Source organism: Hyla sarda, chromosome 4 (genome assembly GCF_029499605.1).
Source record: "Hyla sarda isolate aHylSar1 chromosome 4, aHylSar1.hap1, whole genome shotgun sequence".
Lineage (NCBI taxonomy): Eukaryota > Metazoa > Chordata > Amphibia > Anura > Hylidae > Hyla > Hyla sarda.
Window position 1 is genome coordinate 28,212,569 of NC_079192.1, and position 17,397 is coordinate 28,229,965.

General features: G+C 42.2%; 1 protein-coding gene across 1 annotated transcript in view; it reads left to right on the forward strand.

The window, feature by feature from the left end:
• The window catches only part of C3 (complement C3), a 58,170-nt gene that overhangs the window by 26,241 nt on the left and 14,532 nt on the right, over positions 1–17,397 (forward strand). Inside the window, exons 20-32 of the mRNA XM_056570229.1 lie at positions 556–641; positions 3,925–4,064; positions 4,342–4,554; positions 5,571–5,637; positions 7,407–7,493; positions 9,287–9,490; positions 11,185–11,260; positions 11,592–11,751; positions 11,857–11,952; positions 12,043–12,193; positions 13,173–13,336; positions 13,493–13,651; positions 14,425–14,484. Of these exons, the coding sequence (XP_056426204.1) occupies positions 556–641; positions 3,925–4,064; positions 4,342–4,554; positions 5,571–5,637; positions 7,407–7,493; positions 9,287–9,490; positions 11,185–11,260; positions 11,592–11,751; positions 11,857–11,952; positions 12,043–12,193; positions 13,173–13,336; positions 13,493–13,651; positions 14,425–14,484 (1,663 nt within the window). The remainder of the gene's footprint in view (positions 1–555; positions 642–3,924; positions 4,065–4,341; positions 4,555–5,570; positions 5,638–7,406; positions 7,494–9,286; positions 9,491–11,184; positions 11,261–11,591; positions 11,752–11,856; positions 11,953–12,042; positions 12,194–13,172; positions 13,337–13,492; positions 13,652–14,424; positions 14,485–17,397) is intronic.

Sequence of the window (17,397 nt, forward strand, 5' to 3'; positions counted from 1 at the left end):
GGAAGAAAAGAAGGTCCCATAAAATGTCACTGCTTTATAGTGTCCAGTTGGGTCAATTCTCAACTCTCTATAGTTTGCTAAAAAAAAATAATGCTGTTAGCTTGTGGAACCCTTGCAGGTTCTTACCAATCAATGGCATAAGGAATGGGACCAACTCTTAAGCAAAATGCACAAAAATAACAAACCCAGAAACAAGGGGGAGGGGCTTGTCAGAAAATGTGCATGGCGTGGGTGAAGAGCGGAGTGGTCTAAATTGTCATGGTATGCACAAAAAATTTGGAGAATTGTTATGACCTAAAGAAAATAAAGAATACATTATTCAAAACTTAGCCAAAAAGTGCTAACTAAAACGAGACAGTCTACAGATTTATGAATCAACCTCTGACCTTGTGATAAATCTGGCACATTTAAAGACACATTTTCCACTGTCTTAGAATTATACATTATTATTAATAAATGTGAGCCAAAGATTGTAACTTTTTAGCGTCTTAATATGACAAATATTATATGGTGATTTATAGATCTTCATTACTGACTAGTTTTCCATCTCTTTAGGATTTCGACCAAGGTTCTCAACCTCTTCTTGAAGGATTCCATCACTACCTGGGAGGTCCTGGCTGTGAGTCTCTCTCAAAATAAAGGTACTAACCTGAAAAATGTGTTCTAGAAAGAGGATCAGGTCCTGGTGTTTCTGTGGTGTTTTTTGACCATATTAAAACACAAAGCTATAATATATTCACAGGTTTGAATGATAAAGCAATATGGAAATTTACTTTAGAAAAATATGTACAATTGTATTCCTTATAGCTTGCAGTCACAACCGTGGTATATTCAGTTAAAAACTATTGCACCAAATTATAGCCATTACTGTTCATAATATGGTGGAAAAGGTCCGGGATCTTCGGCGCGTACCGTGTAGAGATGACAGGAGCGTATGGTAAAAAGGTTTCTTTATTGCCCAATACACTTAAACGCGTTTCGAGGCTTCTTGCCTCTTTTTCAATAAGACATAGGCTTCAAGCCTATGTCTTATTGAAAAAGTGGCAAGAAGCCTCGAAACGCATGTAAGTGTATTGGACAATAAAGAAACCTTTTTGCCACCCTAGGCAGAACCTCATTTTGCCGCCCCTTATATAGCCTTTAGGTGGTTCCACCCCTGCTGGGGCCCACTTTCATATATATAATGTGTGAGAACATGGTGCAACATATGAGAACACAATATAACCTATGAGAATACAGTATAATATATAAAAACACAGCACAATGTATAAAAACACAACCCAATGTAATGTGCACTAGTACGTGCTCCAGTTTCTGGCACAGCATGCCAGATTTCAGGCGTGATAGAAGATGTAGTTTTGTAACAGCTGGAGAGCCACAGTTTGGGGTACAGTTTTGTCCATCATCACTGCAGAACTTACAAGTGACTCCAGCATGATTGGGACAGTCAGAATACACAATGATATAAAGTGACTCACAGGAAACGTCTTCTGTCTTTCCTTTTCTTCTCCATCTGTTCGAGGTGCTGTGACTTCTTCCATTTCCATCTTCTCTCCATCTTTGTTTAGCAGATCTTCATCCTCTATATGAAGACAATTGTTACGCCGAGCGCTCCGGGTCCCTGCTCCTCCTCGGAGCGCTCGCGGCGTTCCTCTCTCTGCAGCGCCCCGATCAGACCCGCTGACCGGGAGCGCTGCACTGACACTGCCGGCGGGGATGCGATTCGCATAGCGGGACGCGCCCGCTCGCGAATCGCATCCCAAGTCACTCACCTGTCCCGGCCCCCGGCTGTCATGTCCTGGCGCGCGGCTCCGCTCCTTAGGGCGCGCGCGCGCCAGCTCTCTAAGATTTAAAGGGCCAGTGCACCAATGATTGGTGCCTGGCCCAATCAGCCTAATTAGCTTCCACCTGCTCCCTGTCCATATTACCTCACTTCCCCTGCACTTCCTTGCCGGATCTTGTTGCCTTGTGCCAGTGAAAGCGTTTAGTGTTGTCCAAAGCCTGTGTTCCAGATCTCCTGCTATCCTCTTTGACTACGAACCTTGCTGCCTGCCCCGACCTTCTGCTACGTCTGACCTTGCCTCTGCCTAATCCTTCTGTCCCACGCCTTCTCAGCAGTCAGTGAGGTTGAGCCGTTGCCGGTGGATACGACCTGGTTGCTACCGCCGCAGCAAGACCATCCCGCTTTGCGGCGGGCTCTGGTGAAAACCAGTAGCAACCTAGAATTGGTCCACCGACACGGTCCACGCCAATCCCTCGCTGACACAGAGGATCCACATCCAGCTAGCCGAATCATAACAACAATAATTATTATAAACCTGCCACACACTATGCAGCCTAAATATAACCCTGTCAGACAACATGCCTCCTGAAAATAATACTGCCATATGCTGTTTTAAGTCCAACTGTCCACCCCCAAACCCGTCTTTCTCCTCCTCCTTTAGATCCCTAAGGGCTTGCAGTCTGGCAGAATTCTGCCCAAAGAATTTCTATGTTCATTCTTCGGGCAAACATCCATTCCTCCAGCAGGATTCCGCTGTGGTGATTCCCAAGTGTGCAGAGAGCAGAACAATCTCATTGAAAACAAAATCTGCAGTGGGGACATGGTCTATGTCCCCCCAGACACCTTAGTCCTCCTCCAGACCCATGTTTCTCCTCCTCCTTCAGACCCCTGAGTCCCCCTTTAGCCCCTTTGCCCCCTTCTCCTCCACACCTTTTCTCCTCCTCTAACCCTCCAATCCCCTCTGTAATTCTCCATGCTCCTCCTCTATGCCCCCATCCAACAACTACCTCCTAAGCAAGCGGGTGGCGCCCCCATAAGGAGAGCGCTATAGGCCGGTGCCTACTTTTCCTATAGATGGCTTCAGCCCTGGCCTAAAGCTATCTCTCCTAATTCCCTGTACACATGCATGATCAGCTCTGCCAGGTCTGCCTTAGTTTTCAGTGAAGAGGAGAAGATAAGCTTCTCAGAAGGAACGTCAAGCTTTAAAATAAACAAGAGGGTCATGTAGAAATCATACTGTCCTTTTTTTTATTTCTCCTGACTTTATCTATCGGGGGAAGATTCTGAAGGTGCCCATACATTGGATAATAACTTAAAGGGGAACTCCAGTGGGGAAAAAAAAAATCAAATCAACTGGTGCAAGAAAGTTAAACAGATTTGTAAATCACTTCTATTTAAAAATCTTAACCCTTCTAGTACTTATCAGCTGCTGTGTACTACAGATATACTACAGAGAAATGTGTGCTCTTTGCTGACACCTCTGTCCGTGTCAGGAACTGTCCAGAGCAGGAAAGGATTTCTATGGGGATTTGCTTCTTATCTGGACAGTTCTTGACACAGACAGAGGTGTCAGCAGAGAGCACTGTTGTCAGACAGAAAATAAATTCACCAATTTCTCTGTAGTATACAGCAGCTGATAAGTACTGGAAGCATTAAAGGGGTTATCCAGGAAAAAAAATGTTTTTATATATATCAACTGGCTCCAGAAAGTTAAACAGATTTGTAAATTACTTCTATTAAAAAATATTAATCCTTTCAGTACTTATGAGCTTCTGAAGTTAAGGTTGTTCTTTTCTGTCTAAGTGCTCTCTGATGACATGTGTCTTGGGAGCCGCCCAGTTTAGAAGAGGTTTGCTATGGGGATTTGCTTCTAAACTGGGCGGTTCCCGAGACACGTGTCTTCAGAGAGCACTTAGACAGAAAAGAACAACCTTAACTTCAGAAGCTCATAAGTACTGAAAGGATTAAGATTTTTTAATAGAAGTAATTTACAAATCTGTTTAACTTTCCGGCACCAGTTGATTTGAAAACATTTGTTTTCTACTTGTTTCCACCGCAGTTCCCCTTTAATGTGCATGACTACCTCAACACAGTCTAATTTATACATTGAGATATTAACAGAATTTCTGTCCTGTACACAGGTATTTGTGTAGCCAAGCCTTATGAAATCCAGGTATTAAAGGACTTCTTTATTGACCTGAAGCTCCCATATTCCGTGGTGAGAAATGAGCAGGTGGAAGTTCGAGCTGTACTTTATAACTATGGCAATGACAAGATCAAGGTAAGAGATGTCTTCTAAGGGTGCCACAGCTATGTAAACAATTCATAACTGTAATAAGTCAATTTCTTGTAATAGTTCAGAATGGTCAAAACTTCATCCAATTGGCTCTTAATGTTTTACCAGCATTAAGTAAAAAAATTCTACACAAATTCATGTGACCTGGGCTGATTGTTTATATTCTTCATAGTTAAATATTTCCCAAATGTTCTACATGGACAGTTACTCCATTCCCATTTTCCTTTCCATAATGTTTTACCTTTTAATGTCTTCATCTTAGGTACGAGTGGAGCTAACTCACAATCCAGAATTTTGTAGCCTGTCTACGGCCAAGGCGAAATTCCGTCAAATTGTAGATATTAGACCTCAATCTTCTATAGCTGTTCCTTTCATTCTGGTTCCATTGAGCCTGGGTTATCACGATGTGGAGGTGAAGGCTGCAGTTTCCGGACAGTTTTTGTCAGATGGTATCAGAAAGAAACTGAAGGTTGTGGTAAGTAACCAGGAATCATCTTTTGTACCCTACATTACAGGAGAATGTGATGGGCAAAAGTTTAAATTCTGATGTATAAAGTCTGAAAGTAATATACGCAGTTCTCAATATCAAAAGAAAAATTGGGTATTGTGCAGCTCAAAATATTTTTATTAGTCGAGGCTAGATGGAAAAGTACTTACACCTAAAGAAGTACAGGCAGTGAGTAACTATAAAAAAGAGAAGCTACCATAAGCCTCTACACTAATACCATAAAATGGTACATGATGAATATAAATATGTTCATTATTTAAAGGGGTACTCTGCCCCTAGACATCTTATCCCCTATCCATAGGATGGGTGATAAGATGTCAGATCGCGGGGGTCCCGCTGCTTGGGACCCCCAGGATCTCGGCTGCAGCACCCACCTGTACGGCTTCCGGCAACCCTGGAGGCTTCGGATCCCGACCACAATGGCGGAAGAGCGTGACATCACGACTCCGCCCCGCGTGATGTCACGTCCTGCCCCCTCAATGCAAGTCTATGGGAGGTCCGTCAAGCCCCCTCCCATAGACTTGCATTGAGGGGGCGGGGCGTGACATCACACGGGGCGGAGTCGTGACGTCACGCTCTTCCACCATTGTGGTCGGGATCCGAAGCCTTCAGCGTTGCCGGAAGCCGTACAGGTGGGTGCTGCAGCAAAGATCCCGGGGGTCCCCAGCAGCGGAACCCCGTGATCTGACATCTTATCCCCTATCCTTTGGATAGGGGATAAGATGTCTAGGGGCGGAGTACCCCTTTAACAACCAAACAACATACCCTGCTTTACATTTTTGAAGAGGGTATTGGGTACCAATCGCAATCATTACCAAACCATAGAGATCAGAATTTACAATCATTGAGAATAATATAGTCTTCATATTCAAAGGTTGCCTTGAAAATTCTGCTAATAGGTCATTGGATATAGTCAGGCCTGACAACTTTTCTGCATCTCCTCTACTAGAACACAATTTATTTATATCCTTTTGTTTTTTCAGCCTGAAGGTGTTCGCATTACAAAGAATGTAAAACAAGTCACACTGGAACCTCAGGTCAAAGGGAAAGGTAGGCCCCATTTTTGCAGTTGTAAATCACCCATCTTCTACTGGATCTGACCACATGTAGGGGTTTTAATGTTTGTTACCATGGAAATTTATAGGTCTGCACTGGAGCTGTATGTATAAGATAGTAAGGTATCTCTAATGAAAACTATTTGCAAAGTTGTTTGATTTTGTTATTTTAGCTGCATCGGAGAAATTTAAATTGGTTGCCATAAAGTATAGTTTAAAGGAGTTTTCCCACCACTAGAAGTCCTTAGTATAGGGGATAAGTGATCACTGGGGAGTCCATCTGTTGGGGCCCCTTGAGAACAGTGACCCACATCTCCTGTCAGAATGAAGCAGTAGTGCGCACATGTGACTACTGCTCCTTTAATTTTCTTTGGAAACTACCAGAGATAGGCATGTGCTGTACTCGGCTATCATTGGCAGAGAGTGAATGGAGCAATGGTGTGCATGTCTGACCACCACTCCATTCTGATGGGAGACCCAGGTTCTCATTCTCCAAATCACAGTGGAGTTCTGTAGCTACAGTAGCTACTAATGGGGGGACACCCCTCCTTAAAGGGGTATTCTGGGCAAAAACATTTTATCCCCTATCCAAAGGATAGGGGACAAGATGTCTGATCACAGGGGGGCCCGCTGCTGAGACCTCCCGCGATCTCCCTGAAGCATCCGCATTCTACGTGGGTGCTGAATCTCCAGTTTCGGAAACCTCTGGGACTGGGGACGTGACGTCACGCCACGCCCCCTCCATTCATGTCTATGGGAGGGGGTGTGACGGCCGTCACGCCCCCTCCCATAGACACGAATGGAGGGGCGTGGCATGACATCAGGTTCCCAGTCCCAAAAACCCGGAGGTTTCCGAAACTAGAGATGCAGTCCCCGCATAGAATGCGGGTGCTACAGGGAGATCGCGGGGGGTCTCAGAAGTGGGCCCCCGTGATCAGACATCTTATCAAAATGGTTTTGCCCGGAATACCCCTTTAATGAACTGATGACCTTTTATTCTAGGGTCAAGTAAGACCTAACTCTTTCTTGTCTTTAAATGTATCATTTGCTTTAAAAAAAAGAAAAACAATAGAATGTTTTTTACAACATAAAATAAAGAGATTATAAAATGGATACAAATGTATTATGTGAAACTGTAACTTAGACCAAGCTATACACTTAGTATTCAGTGCATGTTTATCTATAACAATTTAAGTTTAGCATGTTTAATTCACATGCTGTTACCATTGAGTATATGGATATATATGCAAAAAAAATAAAATGGATATTAGAAAAGAACAAGAGAATTTGCATCAATCATTTGTGATCTAAAAATCTCACGTGTAGACGACATTTCAGCTTTATGAAGAGAATTTGAGTTGGACCAATATTTTATAATGTTTGATGTAGTTTCAGAAATAACTATTCCTTCTACGTATCTTTTATTCCACCTATGATAACATAATTTTACTTAATCTGGCCAGACATACACCCCCTTACACAAGCACACTCAGCTTATTGGGTATGCTTATGTTTTTAGTGGAAAGAGGGATAAGCTAGTGATTCTATCTGAGAAATCAAAGTGAAAAATCCTTCTCTTCCCTGATATATGCTTTGGGGAAGAGTCAGGAAGCCCATATCCACATTACTGTATATAGTCTGCCAGTTGTCAGCTTTAGTCACTAATCTACCTTAGAAATCTTTCAGAAGATGGTAGATATATTGTATTTTTCAGCCATGAATACAAAACTAACCAAGTAGTAATATGTTGTTTATTTCCAATAGATGGTATTCAGGAAGAGAAAGTGTCTGCTCTGGATGAGAAAAACATTGTACCTAAGACGGAAGTTGAAACATTTGTAACTATTCAAGGTAAAAAAAAAAATAATAATACTTATGGCACCCATTCTTCTACAGCCATGCATTCATCTTCCATGACCAAGTTACTTATGCCCTGTACTTTTTTTTGTTAACATTTGTATTAGCCATAAGGGAGAGTATGACACCCATATTAGCTAATAGTATTGGATGAGACTGAAAAGCCCTTTTGATGCCCCAACAGGCAAGGACTGAAACTAAAACTCAGACATGAAATTATGAGGAGGCAGTTTTCCCACTTCTGGTGGCCTAATATGAAGATTTTCTGTTCTTTACCAGTATACTGTGATGCACTGGTCTCCATTCTGAGGTTTACTGATACTTCATGATCTACTGGTCTCCTTGCTGAGATCCCTTTATACATCATAATCTGTCTCCACATTTACTGATACATCATGGTCTACTGGTTTCCACTCGGAGATCTTCAACTACTTTGATATCTACCAGTACATCACAATCTACTTTTTGCCACTCTGCGGTCTACTGATACATCATATCTCATGGCTTTCACTCCGAAGTCTATTAGACATCTACTGGTCTCCTCTCTGAGATCTACAAAATACATCATGATTTCACTGGTCTCCTCTCTGAAATCTACAAAATACATCATGATCTACTGGTTAAAATCTACTGAAATATATTGTAGGATAAACTTTACCTGTTTATTTAACTGAATACCAGGAAGACTTTGAATTAACTCTCTGGCCGTACAGTAAACATTTATAGTAAATTCACAAAAAAAATTAGGTTAAAGGGGTAACTCCAGTGGAAAACTTTATTTATTTTTTTTTTTTTTTCAATGAACTGGTGCCAGAAAGTTAAACAGATTTCTAAATTACTTCTATTAAAAAATCTTTATCCTTCCAGTACTTCTTAGCAGCTGTATGCTACAGAGGAAATTGTTTGCTTTTTGAATTTCTTTTTTGTCTTGTCCACAGTGCTCTCTGCTAACACCTCTGTCCGTGTCAGGATTTGTCCAGAGTAGCATAGGTTTGCTATGAGGATTTTCTCCTGCTCTGGACAGTTCCTGATACGAGCATCAGGTGACAGCAGAGAGCACTGTGATCAGACAGAAAAGAAATTCAAAATGAATAGAATTTCCTCTGTAGCATACAGCTGCTAAAAAGTGCTGGGAGGATAAAGAGTTTTTTAATAGAAGTAATTTACAAATCTGTTTAACTTTCTGGCACCAGTTGATTTAAAAAAAAAATGTTTTCCACCAAAGTACCCCTTTAAGTAAGCCTCAATCTCCATATCAATTTTAAAGGGTTTAAGCAGTTCAGGAGAGAGCTTCTTAAAATATTAATTAGGGGACTGTATATACCGGGCCATAGCTCATTCACCCTTGACAACGCTGAAGTCATGGCAAAACATGTTGAAGGCAGTGCTCTATTGTTTTGATCCAATTCCTGATAAATATGTGTAGCCCACTTGTATAAAAAATGGCTAGTGGTGGAAGGTGATTGAATCCCTAGCCCAAGTGTGGGCTCCTTATACATATTAATTCTTATTCCATTCAACACAATTCCTACAACTGTCTGAAATTAATATCCCATAAAAGCTCCTAGTTTCCAGATAAATGTTTCACTACACTTCCAATGTATATAATTTCAATAAAAGTTTAAATTTTTAAGTTTTAATTTCTTTTAAAGCAATTGGTAAATGGGGGGTCATTAGTTTCTCTTTGGCAAAAAATAAATATATATGTCTTTATACCTTAAATGTAATTTATCCATTATAAATGACTATGTCTGGTGTCTAAAAAAATATTTCATGAATCCATTCAGGAAACCCAATCGGCCAACTGGTTGAGAATGCAGTCGACGGCTCAAATCTCAATCCTTTAATTGTTGTTCCCCGTGGTTGTGGAGAACAAAATATGATCACCATGACTCCCAGTGTAATTGCAACCATTTTTCTTGATGCTACCAACCAGTGGGAAAGAATTGGTTTGAACCGAAGAGATGAAGCCCTCAAGAACATCAGGCAGGGTAAGAAAAAAATAAAAGCATACAACATGTGTATTACATATTAGAAACTCACTTTAAGTTTAGCATTCTTCATTGTCATTTTTTTTTCTTCTCAACCCCATAGTAGAAATAGAAGTACACATTTCAAGTGTTTTAGGGCATTATATAACTTAAAGTGTACCAGTGAACTTGTCCTAGAGATATATATTCAAAGTTTTCATCGGTGGAGGTTTAAGTGTTTAGAACTCCATCGACCAAAAGAACTAGCCAGGAGAAAACTGCACAGCCATTCACTCCTGCCTTCTCTTTCACATGACCGAGACATCCTCCATAGACTTACATTGAGAGTGTGTCTCGATCATGACAAAATGTTGGGAGAAATTCTTTGAGCACAAACTTCTCCCGGCTTGTTCTCTAGTGATGAGCGGCAGGGGTTGAAGTCGCGATATTTTGCGAACACATGGACGAATATTGATCCTTTATTCGCGAAAAACGCATATTCACTATGTTCGTTCCCTTTTTTCCATGCAAAAATTTGTAATGAAATTCCCATAGTGCGCATGCACAATTATATCTTCCATCTAAAAGAAGGGAAGGATCAGTGTCTTCTGGAGGTGCCAATATTCGTGGATATTTGCGTATACAAAATCTTCGCGCTCCCCACTGACTCACACAGTAAATAATATGATCACTTTTTTTTTACACAGTACACATCATTGTTGTGATGTGTACTGTGAAGGAAAAGAAAAAAAAATTGCTATATTCTAAATATTTGCAAAATCGCGAAGTGCAGATATTCGTGGTAAAAATTCAAATTTTGAATATTCGCGCTCAACACTATTGTTCTTCTGATCGGTGGAGGTATGAACAATTATATCCCCACCGATCGAAATTTTCACATGTCTCTAGGACATGTCAAAAGTTTTTCCAAGTGCATATTTAATAAATAGAAATGGCCTGTTTTTTTTATGAGAAATAATATTGACAATAGAAGGAATCTTCCATCAATGGCACATTCCCAAGTTGTAAACTAAAGGCATACTTCTTATGCCTAATACCTTATGAAAATTTTGGGTTCAGTCCCTGGGATCCCCAGCAACCCTGAGAACCAATGAGGCTAGCAGCAGTCCCCTGAATGGCCAGGAAGCAACTGTTCAAGGAAAACAATGAAGGGCATGTAATATTAAACTAGTACTGTAGTCCCTTCAATCTCAGAATTAAAGGGGTACTCCGCTGTTCAGCATTTGGAACAAACTGTTCCGAACGCTGGAGCCGGCACCAGGAGCTTGTGACTTCATAGCCCCTCCCCTTCATGACATCACACCCCGCCCCCTCAATGTATGTCTATGGGAGGGGACGTGACGGCTGCCACGCCCCCTCCCATAGACTTGCATTGAGGGGGCGGGGCTATGACATAACGAATTCCTGGCACCGGCTCCAGCGTTCAGAACAGTTTGTTTCAAACGCTGAGCAGCAGAGTACCCCTTTAATAAATATCTAATAATATGTAGACATATGCTAGCAATATGCCATCACTGTGTACGTTCACACTGCTGAATGTCCCCCCAGATATGCTCTGTCTTCATTTTGAATTTCCAATTTTCCTTTTTTTTTTTACAAGTGTACAGTAGATTTTAGACTTGTTATGAAGAGCCTATGATTGTGTGATTACCTAATGCATACTATGTTAGTGATTTTATTATTTTTTTGTTCAGGTTATGTACAGCAACTTGTCTTCCGTAAACCAGAAAATTCTTATGCAGCTTTCAAAGATAGGCCAGCCAGCACTTGGTGAGTGCCACCTCTGTTGATGCAGGGTACTTATGAATGTTCATATCCATAGATTGAAAAAAAAATCATCTTAGATGTTTGTTTATTTGTAAAGAAAATAATCTCTTGGGTTTCATTTGGGTACGATTTGAAGAATATGGCAAAAATAATGGCATAAGAATGGCAGTGGCTGCTCTTAACATCTCAGTAAACAGGTGGTGATGTCTTCAGCCTTGTCTAATTCACTGAAATCCTGTGCATTTTGCTAAATTTTGCAAAAATAACATTTGAAGTTTAGGATTTAAGGCTTGAAATATTTACTATTTGAATAATATCCTTTTTTTCTGGCCAGGCTAACAGCTTACGTAGCCAAAGTTTTTGCATTAGCTCAACCACTGGTGGATATTGAAACCGATGTTTTGTGTGGGGCAATCAAATGGTTAATTCTTCAGAGACAAAAACCAGATGGAATGTTCAAAGAAGAAGCCCCGGTTATTCATCAGGAGATGGTGGTATGTACTGTATCATCAGAACACTTTCTACAAATCAACTTGCCTTTAATGACCTATAATATGTCTCCTAACATTTACTTATTCAATTACATTATTTTTAACTAGGGAGCTATCACAGGAGTCTCAAAAGACGTTGCACTTACAGCCTTTGTCCTCATTTCTATGCTGGAAAGTGAAAAGACCTGCACTCCACATGTAAATGTGAGTCTTACCTTCATTATCCATTAAAGGCATCCAAATCCAATACATGCCCACATTAATGTAAAACATATTTTCAATAACTTATTACAGAACCTGAAGATCAGTATTGAGAAGGGGACCAGCTTCTTGTTGGGTCAATTTCCAGGTCTCAAAAAACCATACGATATCGCTATTACTTCATATGCTCTTGCTATAGCTGGGGCGATAGATCATCCAGAGAAGCTTCTTTCTGCAGCCACAGGTACTGAACCTCAACAGATATTTTGTAGGAACTAAATTCCCCCCTCCCCCCCCCCCAATAAAAAGGAGAAAGTTTTCAGCAAAATGCTAATAGTAGTAAAGTGAATAAAGAAAACACGTCCACGTGTATTATGTCTACTTATAGGGGAGAAAAAAAAGTTTACAAACATTTGGTCTTTTATAACCTTCACTTTTCATGCAAATGGATGTAGCCATATACATTATCTATGGTGGGCCTATCCAAGACATTGTTCTCAGTTATTATAGTCCACCAATATGCAAATCTGCTCTTCTCCATGATGAAGAGAGCTGGCTCTCTAAAGTTCTCCATACACATGTGTGAAAATTTGGCAAAATCTATCCACTTGTCGAGACCTGATGACTGTCTAGTTTACATAGGGGCCTGCCAAACAGATTATGTTGAGAATTGGGCATGTTGGATTTTAAGTAGACAATCCTTTCATTCTCTGGGAAAGCTGCCACCAGAACGATTTGGCAGTGGTTTACCTTCTATTTTGGCAAGATCAAGCAGTCATCCAATGTGCATATTGACCTCCTGACACTTCCATGACAGCAGATGCTCGGTAGAGAGGTGGGGAGATAAGGTGCCACCAGAGGTCTCTGCCTGCAGCTTTCCCCACTGACCGCTGCAAACAGGCCAGAACAGCCAGGAAACCCTTTTTTAAGACCACCTATTTAAAAGTGCTGGCCTGTAAGTCAATGTCTAAATTATAAAACAGCCATGAAACATGACCAGGTTCGGATACTAACTTGTGGCACGGACAGCTTTCTTCCTTCTAGAGGAGAGCTAATTTCCCTACCTTTTTCCCAGGGAGAATTTCCTGGCCTATAATACTCCCAACAACAGCTGGTGGTCTCCTCAAGGAAAAACACCATTCCCCTAAGATCAGTCTACAGAAGGACTTGTAAAATGTTCACCCTGTTTTTCTAATACTGACCTTCTCTTTTTTTTTTACAAGACAAAGTTAAATGGGAAGAGCCTAGTTCCCGTTTCATCACCATTGAGGCCACATCCTACGCTCTTCTGTCTCTCTTGCGCCTGAAGGTTTATGATCTAACTGGTCCAATTGTGCGATGGATAAATGATCAAAGATATTATGGAGCAGTTTATGGGTCCACTCAAGTAAGTGATGCCAATGATCTGGGGCTACTTCATTTTTCTTGGACTTTGGCATTCATGTTATGTATTATTTCTTGTCTTCTTGTCTTTTGTGTACTATATGTTAACTTTGATAAAATTGCCCAAAACATCACTGTACTTTAATCTTCATGTCTGTAGGCTACCATTGTGATGTTCCAAGCCTTGGCTCAATATCAGATGGACATCCCAGCTCTAAATGAGATTGATCTAGATGTGTCCCTCAGTCTCCCAGAAAGGCAGGCTCCAATAAAGTACCGAATCAATCTGGAAAATGCTTTGCTTTCACGTTCTGCTGAGGTCAGTATTGTGGCGGCATCTTGAAAGAGAATATGGAGGGTATAGTGTGATGTGCCGTACTCTTATTATCTGAGGTCATAATAATGTTTTGTAGTAAAGAATTTCCTACAGGCATATTGGTAGTTAAGGATATTTTCACCTTAGACACTTACTGTATGGCATATTCACAGTGCATGTCATAAATGTCTGACAGATGCAGGTCCCATCTGCGTTCCAAATCTATTTCAAGAATAGAATTCCTTGACCCACCATCTAAGGTGGCTGTCAAAATGTCCACAGCTCTCTATATTCACTTGTATAGGAGTTACAGAAACAGTGGAACAAACAGTCACTCCAAAAGAAGTAAAGGGAAAGTGCTGCATGAGCAACAATTCATTTTACTCCCTAATGCAGCCTAACATGCCCCTCTAACAAAAGGCGTGGGTCTTAGAGACTCCATAAATGGTGGGGATGTCTTTTTAAGGTGGTCATACAAAGCCAGGTGTTTCTGTCAAGAATAGGTAAGAATTGTAAGAACTCCTCAATATTAAATCTAAAATCAACATCTTCTATGTTCTAAGATGGGCATACGGGTCAACATTGGACCTTAAGTGGCCATGTGATAGAGCCCCTACCTTTTCTAGGCTAGGTGGATTTTGGGGCATGAAAAATATAAAAAAAAGAAAGTATAGCAATTCCATGTACTTGCCATTGGTATATATAGGCTTTAAGTTGTGTTAATGTTTAAGAATTGCAGAATAATATACATTTAATTGTACAATTGTACTTTACAGACCAGATTGAACAAAGAGTTCATTGTCAAAGCCCAGGGCAAAGGGCAAGGAACATTGACGGTAAGTTCAAATTAGCAGTTAACACCATTACTAATCCTCAATTATTTACCCAAAAAAACATTATCCAATACATACATAGCCAGGGAGATTCTATATTTTCTATTTATGGTTACTTCTGCACCAAACTTCAGGTGGGCAAGAAGGAAATGTTTCTAAATATCATTTGGACACATCCACAAAACAATTTGGGGTGTAGAACACTTTGCCTTGCTGTAACACTCAGGGTGTGTGCTGGGTTAGTGAAATACTGGTATTCAGTATGACATGCAGATTGGAGGCATCGCTATTAGAATCACTGTCGCAGAGCGGCACAATTACCGAGCTTGGAGGTGGCATCAATATGAGGAGACCATATGGTAGCTGAATGACACAGTGTGGAGGTGGCGGAAGCATGAGGAGAACATATGGTGAGAACATGTTAGACAGCCTGGAGGTGGTATCAGCAATATCAGGAGTTCTGAAAGTGACCCAGTCACATAGTGGGGCGGTTGGTGGCAATAGTATCAGAATAGTAGCTGAGGCAGGTAGGCAAAAGAAAACGGTCTCTTTTGTAAAAGTGTTAGTGTGCACAAGTAAGTATTGAGGATATGCATTACATAAAACTTAACTTTTAATAATATTCTTAGGATAAAATATATGTACCCAAATTTTTTTTAAAATCAGACAAAAGGAAAGGTGTGCAAAAAACACCATGTGCCACCTACACCACCAAGTATTGATGTGATGCAAAGACCTCTAAAAGGTGGAAGGGAACAATGTATGGTCCATTGTAACCGGTGGGGGTAAAAACTTCTCCAGTATGACCCTACTCTCACATTATTAATTCCCTCCTTGGCAAGTGTTACTCACCCTAAAAAGGGCGGCCCCACACAGGAAACTCTCCCTATTTCCACCTAAAAACCCTGGGAAATGGCAGTGTTTGTAGGTGGAAATAGGGAGAGGTCCCTGTGTGGGGCTGCCCATTTAGGGCAAGTAACACTTGTCAAGAAGGGAATTACTAATGCAAGAGTAGGGCCTTACAGGGGACATTTAAAGCCCCACCAATACTATGCACTAATGCATATCCTCAATACTTACTTGTGGTCTGATGCGGAGGAATGTCTGTTACTGGGGAGCAGCACCTTAAATATGTTTTGCACTATCCATATTTGTGAAGTGTTGGTGTGCACCATGGTCAATCTACTCTGGTGCATCAGGCATTGGTGGTGGAAATCCTGGCTGATCCATGCCTGATTCATCTTCACAAAGTTCAGTCTCTCCACATTTTTCATTGACAGATGAGTTCTCCCTGGGGTTACTATTTCCCCCGCCGCACTAAACACCCTCTCTGATGGCACACTACTGGCCGGGCAGGACAGCTTTTCCAGGGCAAACTCTGCTAGTTTTTGCCACAAATCAAGTTTGGCTGCCCAGAAGTCCAGCGGATCTTAAAGGTGTGTTGGCATGGTCATGTCAAGGTATGCCACCACCTGCTGATTCAGGCCCTGCTCCAGGTCTTCCTGCTGCTGATGAGTTGCTTCATATGCAGATGAAGAAAGCTACTCATCAACGACTGTAGACTCAGGCTGCTGCTAATGGAGCGGGTACTGCTCCTAACACCCCACCCATCCCCTCCCCAGGAGCCATGGCAGTGGAAGGTGAGAGCAGAGGGCTCCCTGAGTCAGACCTACGAGAGGATGGGCAATGGCGCATATAGGCATTGTCCAACTGACTACGTAGGATCTCTCTGTAGTAGGTCAGTTTGTCCTCCCTCTCAGTGGGTGTAAAAAAGGCCCCCATTTTGTGCCGCTAGCGAGGGACCAATAAGGTGCTGAATGGTGACAATTTGGCGGTCACTACGCAAGAAAGTGAGCATGCATCCTGCCATTTGTGCAAGTGACTCGTAGGGACACCCTGCCTCCATCTCCACTGCATGCTGCCACGGTGTGTCTGGGTCCTCTGTCTCGCCTTCCTCCTAACATTCTAGCTCCTCTGGCTGCTGGTATGCTGGAGGGGCACTGGAGGAGAGACTTGTCTGTGCAATGGAGGCTGAGCCCATGGGGGAGGATGAGGAGGTGGAGTCGCACACCGTCAAAGGACCAACAGCCTGAGAGCATGGAAGCGGAAGCGGCGTGACCAGTCCAAGTTGCTGCTGTGACTGTGCAGGAACCTTATTCACCTAGTGGGCCATAAAGGAAATGTATTGTCCCTGACCGTAGTTACAGCTCCACACGTCGGCGCTGCTGTGCACTTTGGTACACATCGACAGGCTCAAGGACTGGCCCACCTTCTGTTCCACAAAATTGTGCAGGGCTGGTACTGCCTTCTTCGCAAAGAAATGACGGCTTGGGACACTCCACCTCGGCTCGGCACAAGCCATCAGTTCTCTGAAAGGTGCAGAGTACACCACTTGAAAAGGGAGGGACTGCAGCACCAGCAACTTGGACAGGAGAATATTCAGCATCTGCACCGTTGGTTGAGTGGGTGCATACTGTTGTCTTTTGGACATGGCTTCGCCGATTGATTGCTGGCGGAATGACTGACTCGAAGTAGGAGGAGCAAGAGCATCTGGAGCGAGAGAAGGAGGGTATGACACACAGCTCCCTTCGGCTGAGGTGGTGGAGCCTTGGCTGGCTGAAACAGGGAGTGGCATGCCAGTGGATGATGCAGCAGGCTGTACCACCACATCGGAGCCAAGGTTCTCCCAGGCCGCTTTATGGTGATGCTGCATATGTTGACGCAGGGCCGTGGTGCCAACATTGGGACCCTGGCCATGCTTCACCTTCTGCCGACACATGTTGCATGTGGCCATGTTAACCTCCTCCGGATGCTTGATGAAAAACTGCCACACTGCCAAGTAACTGATTTTCCCACCAACATTCCGCACTGATTGCTACTGCCACCGAATCCAGGAACCCCTGTTCCACTACCTCC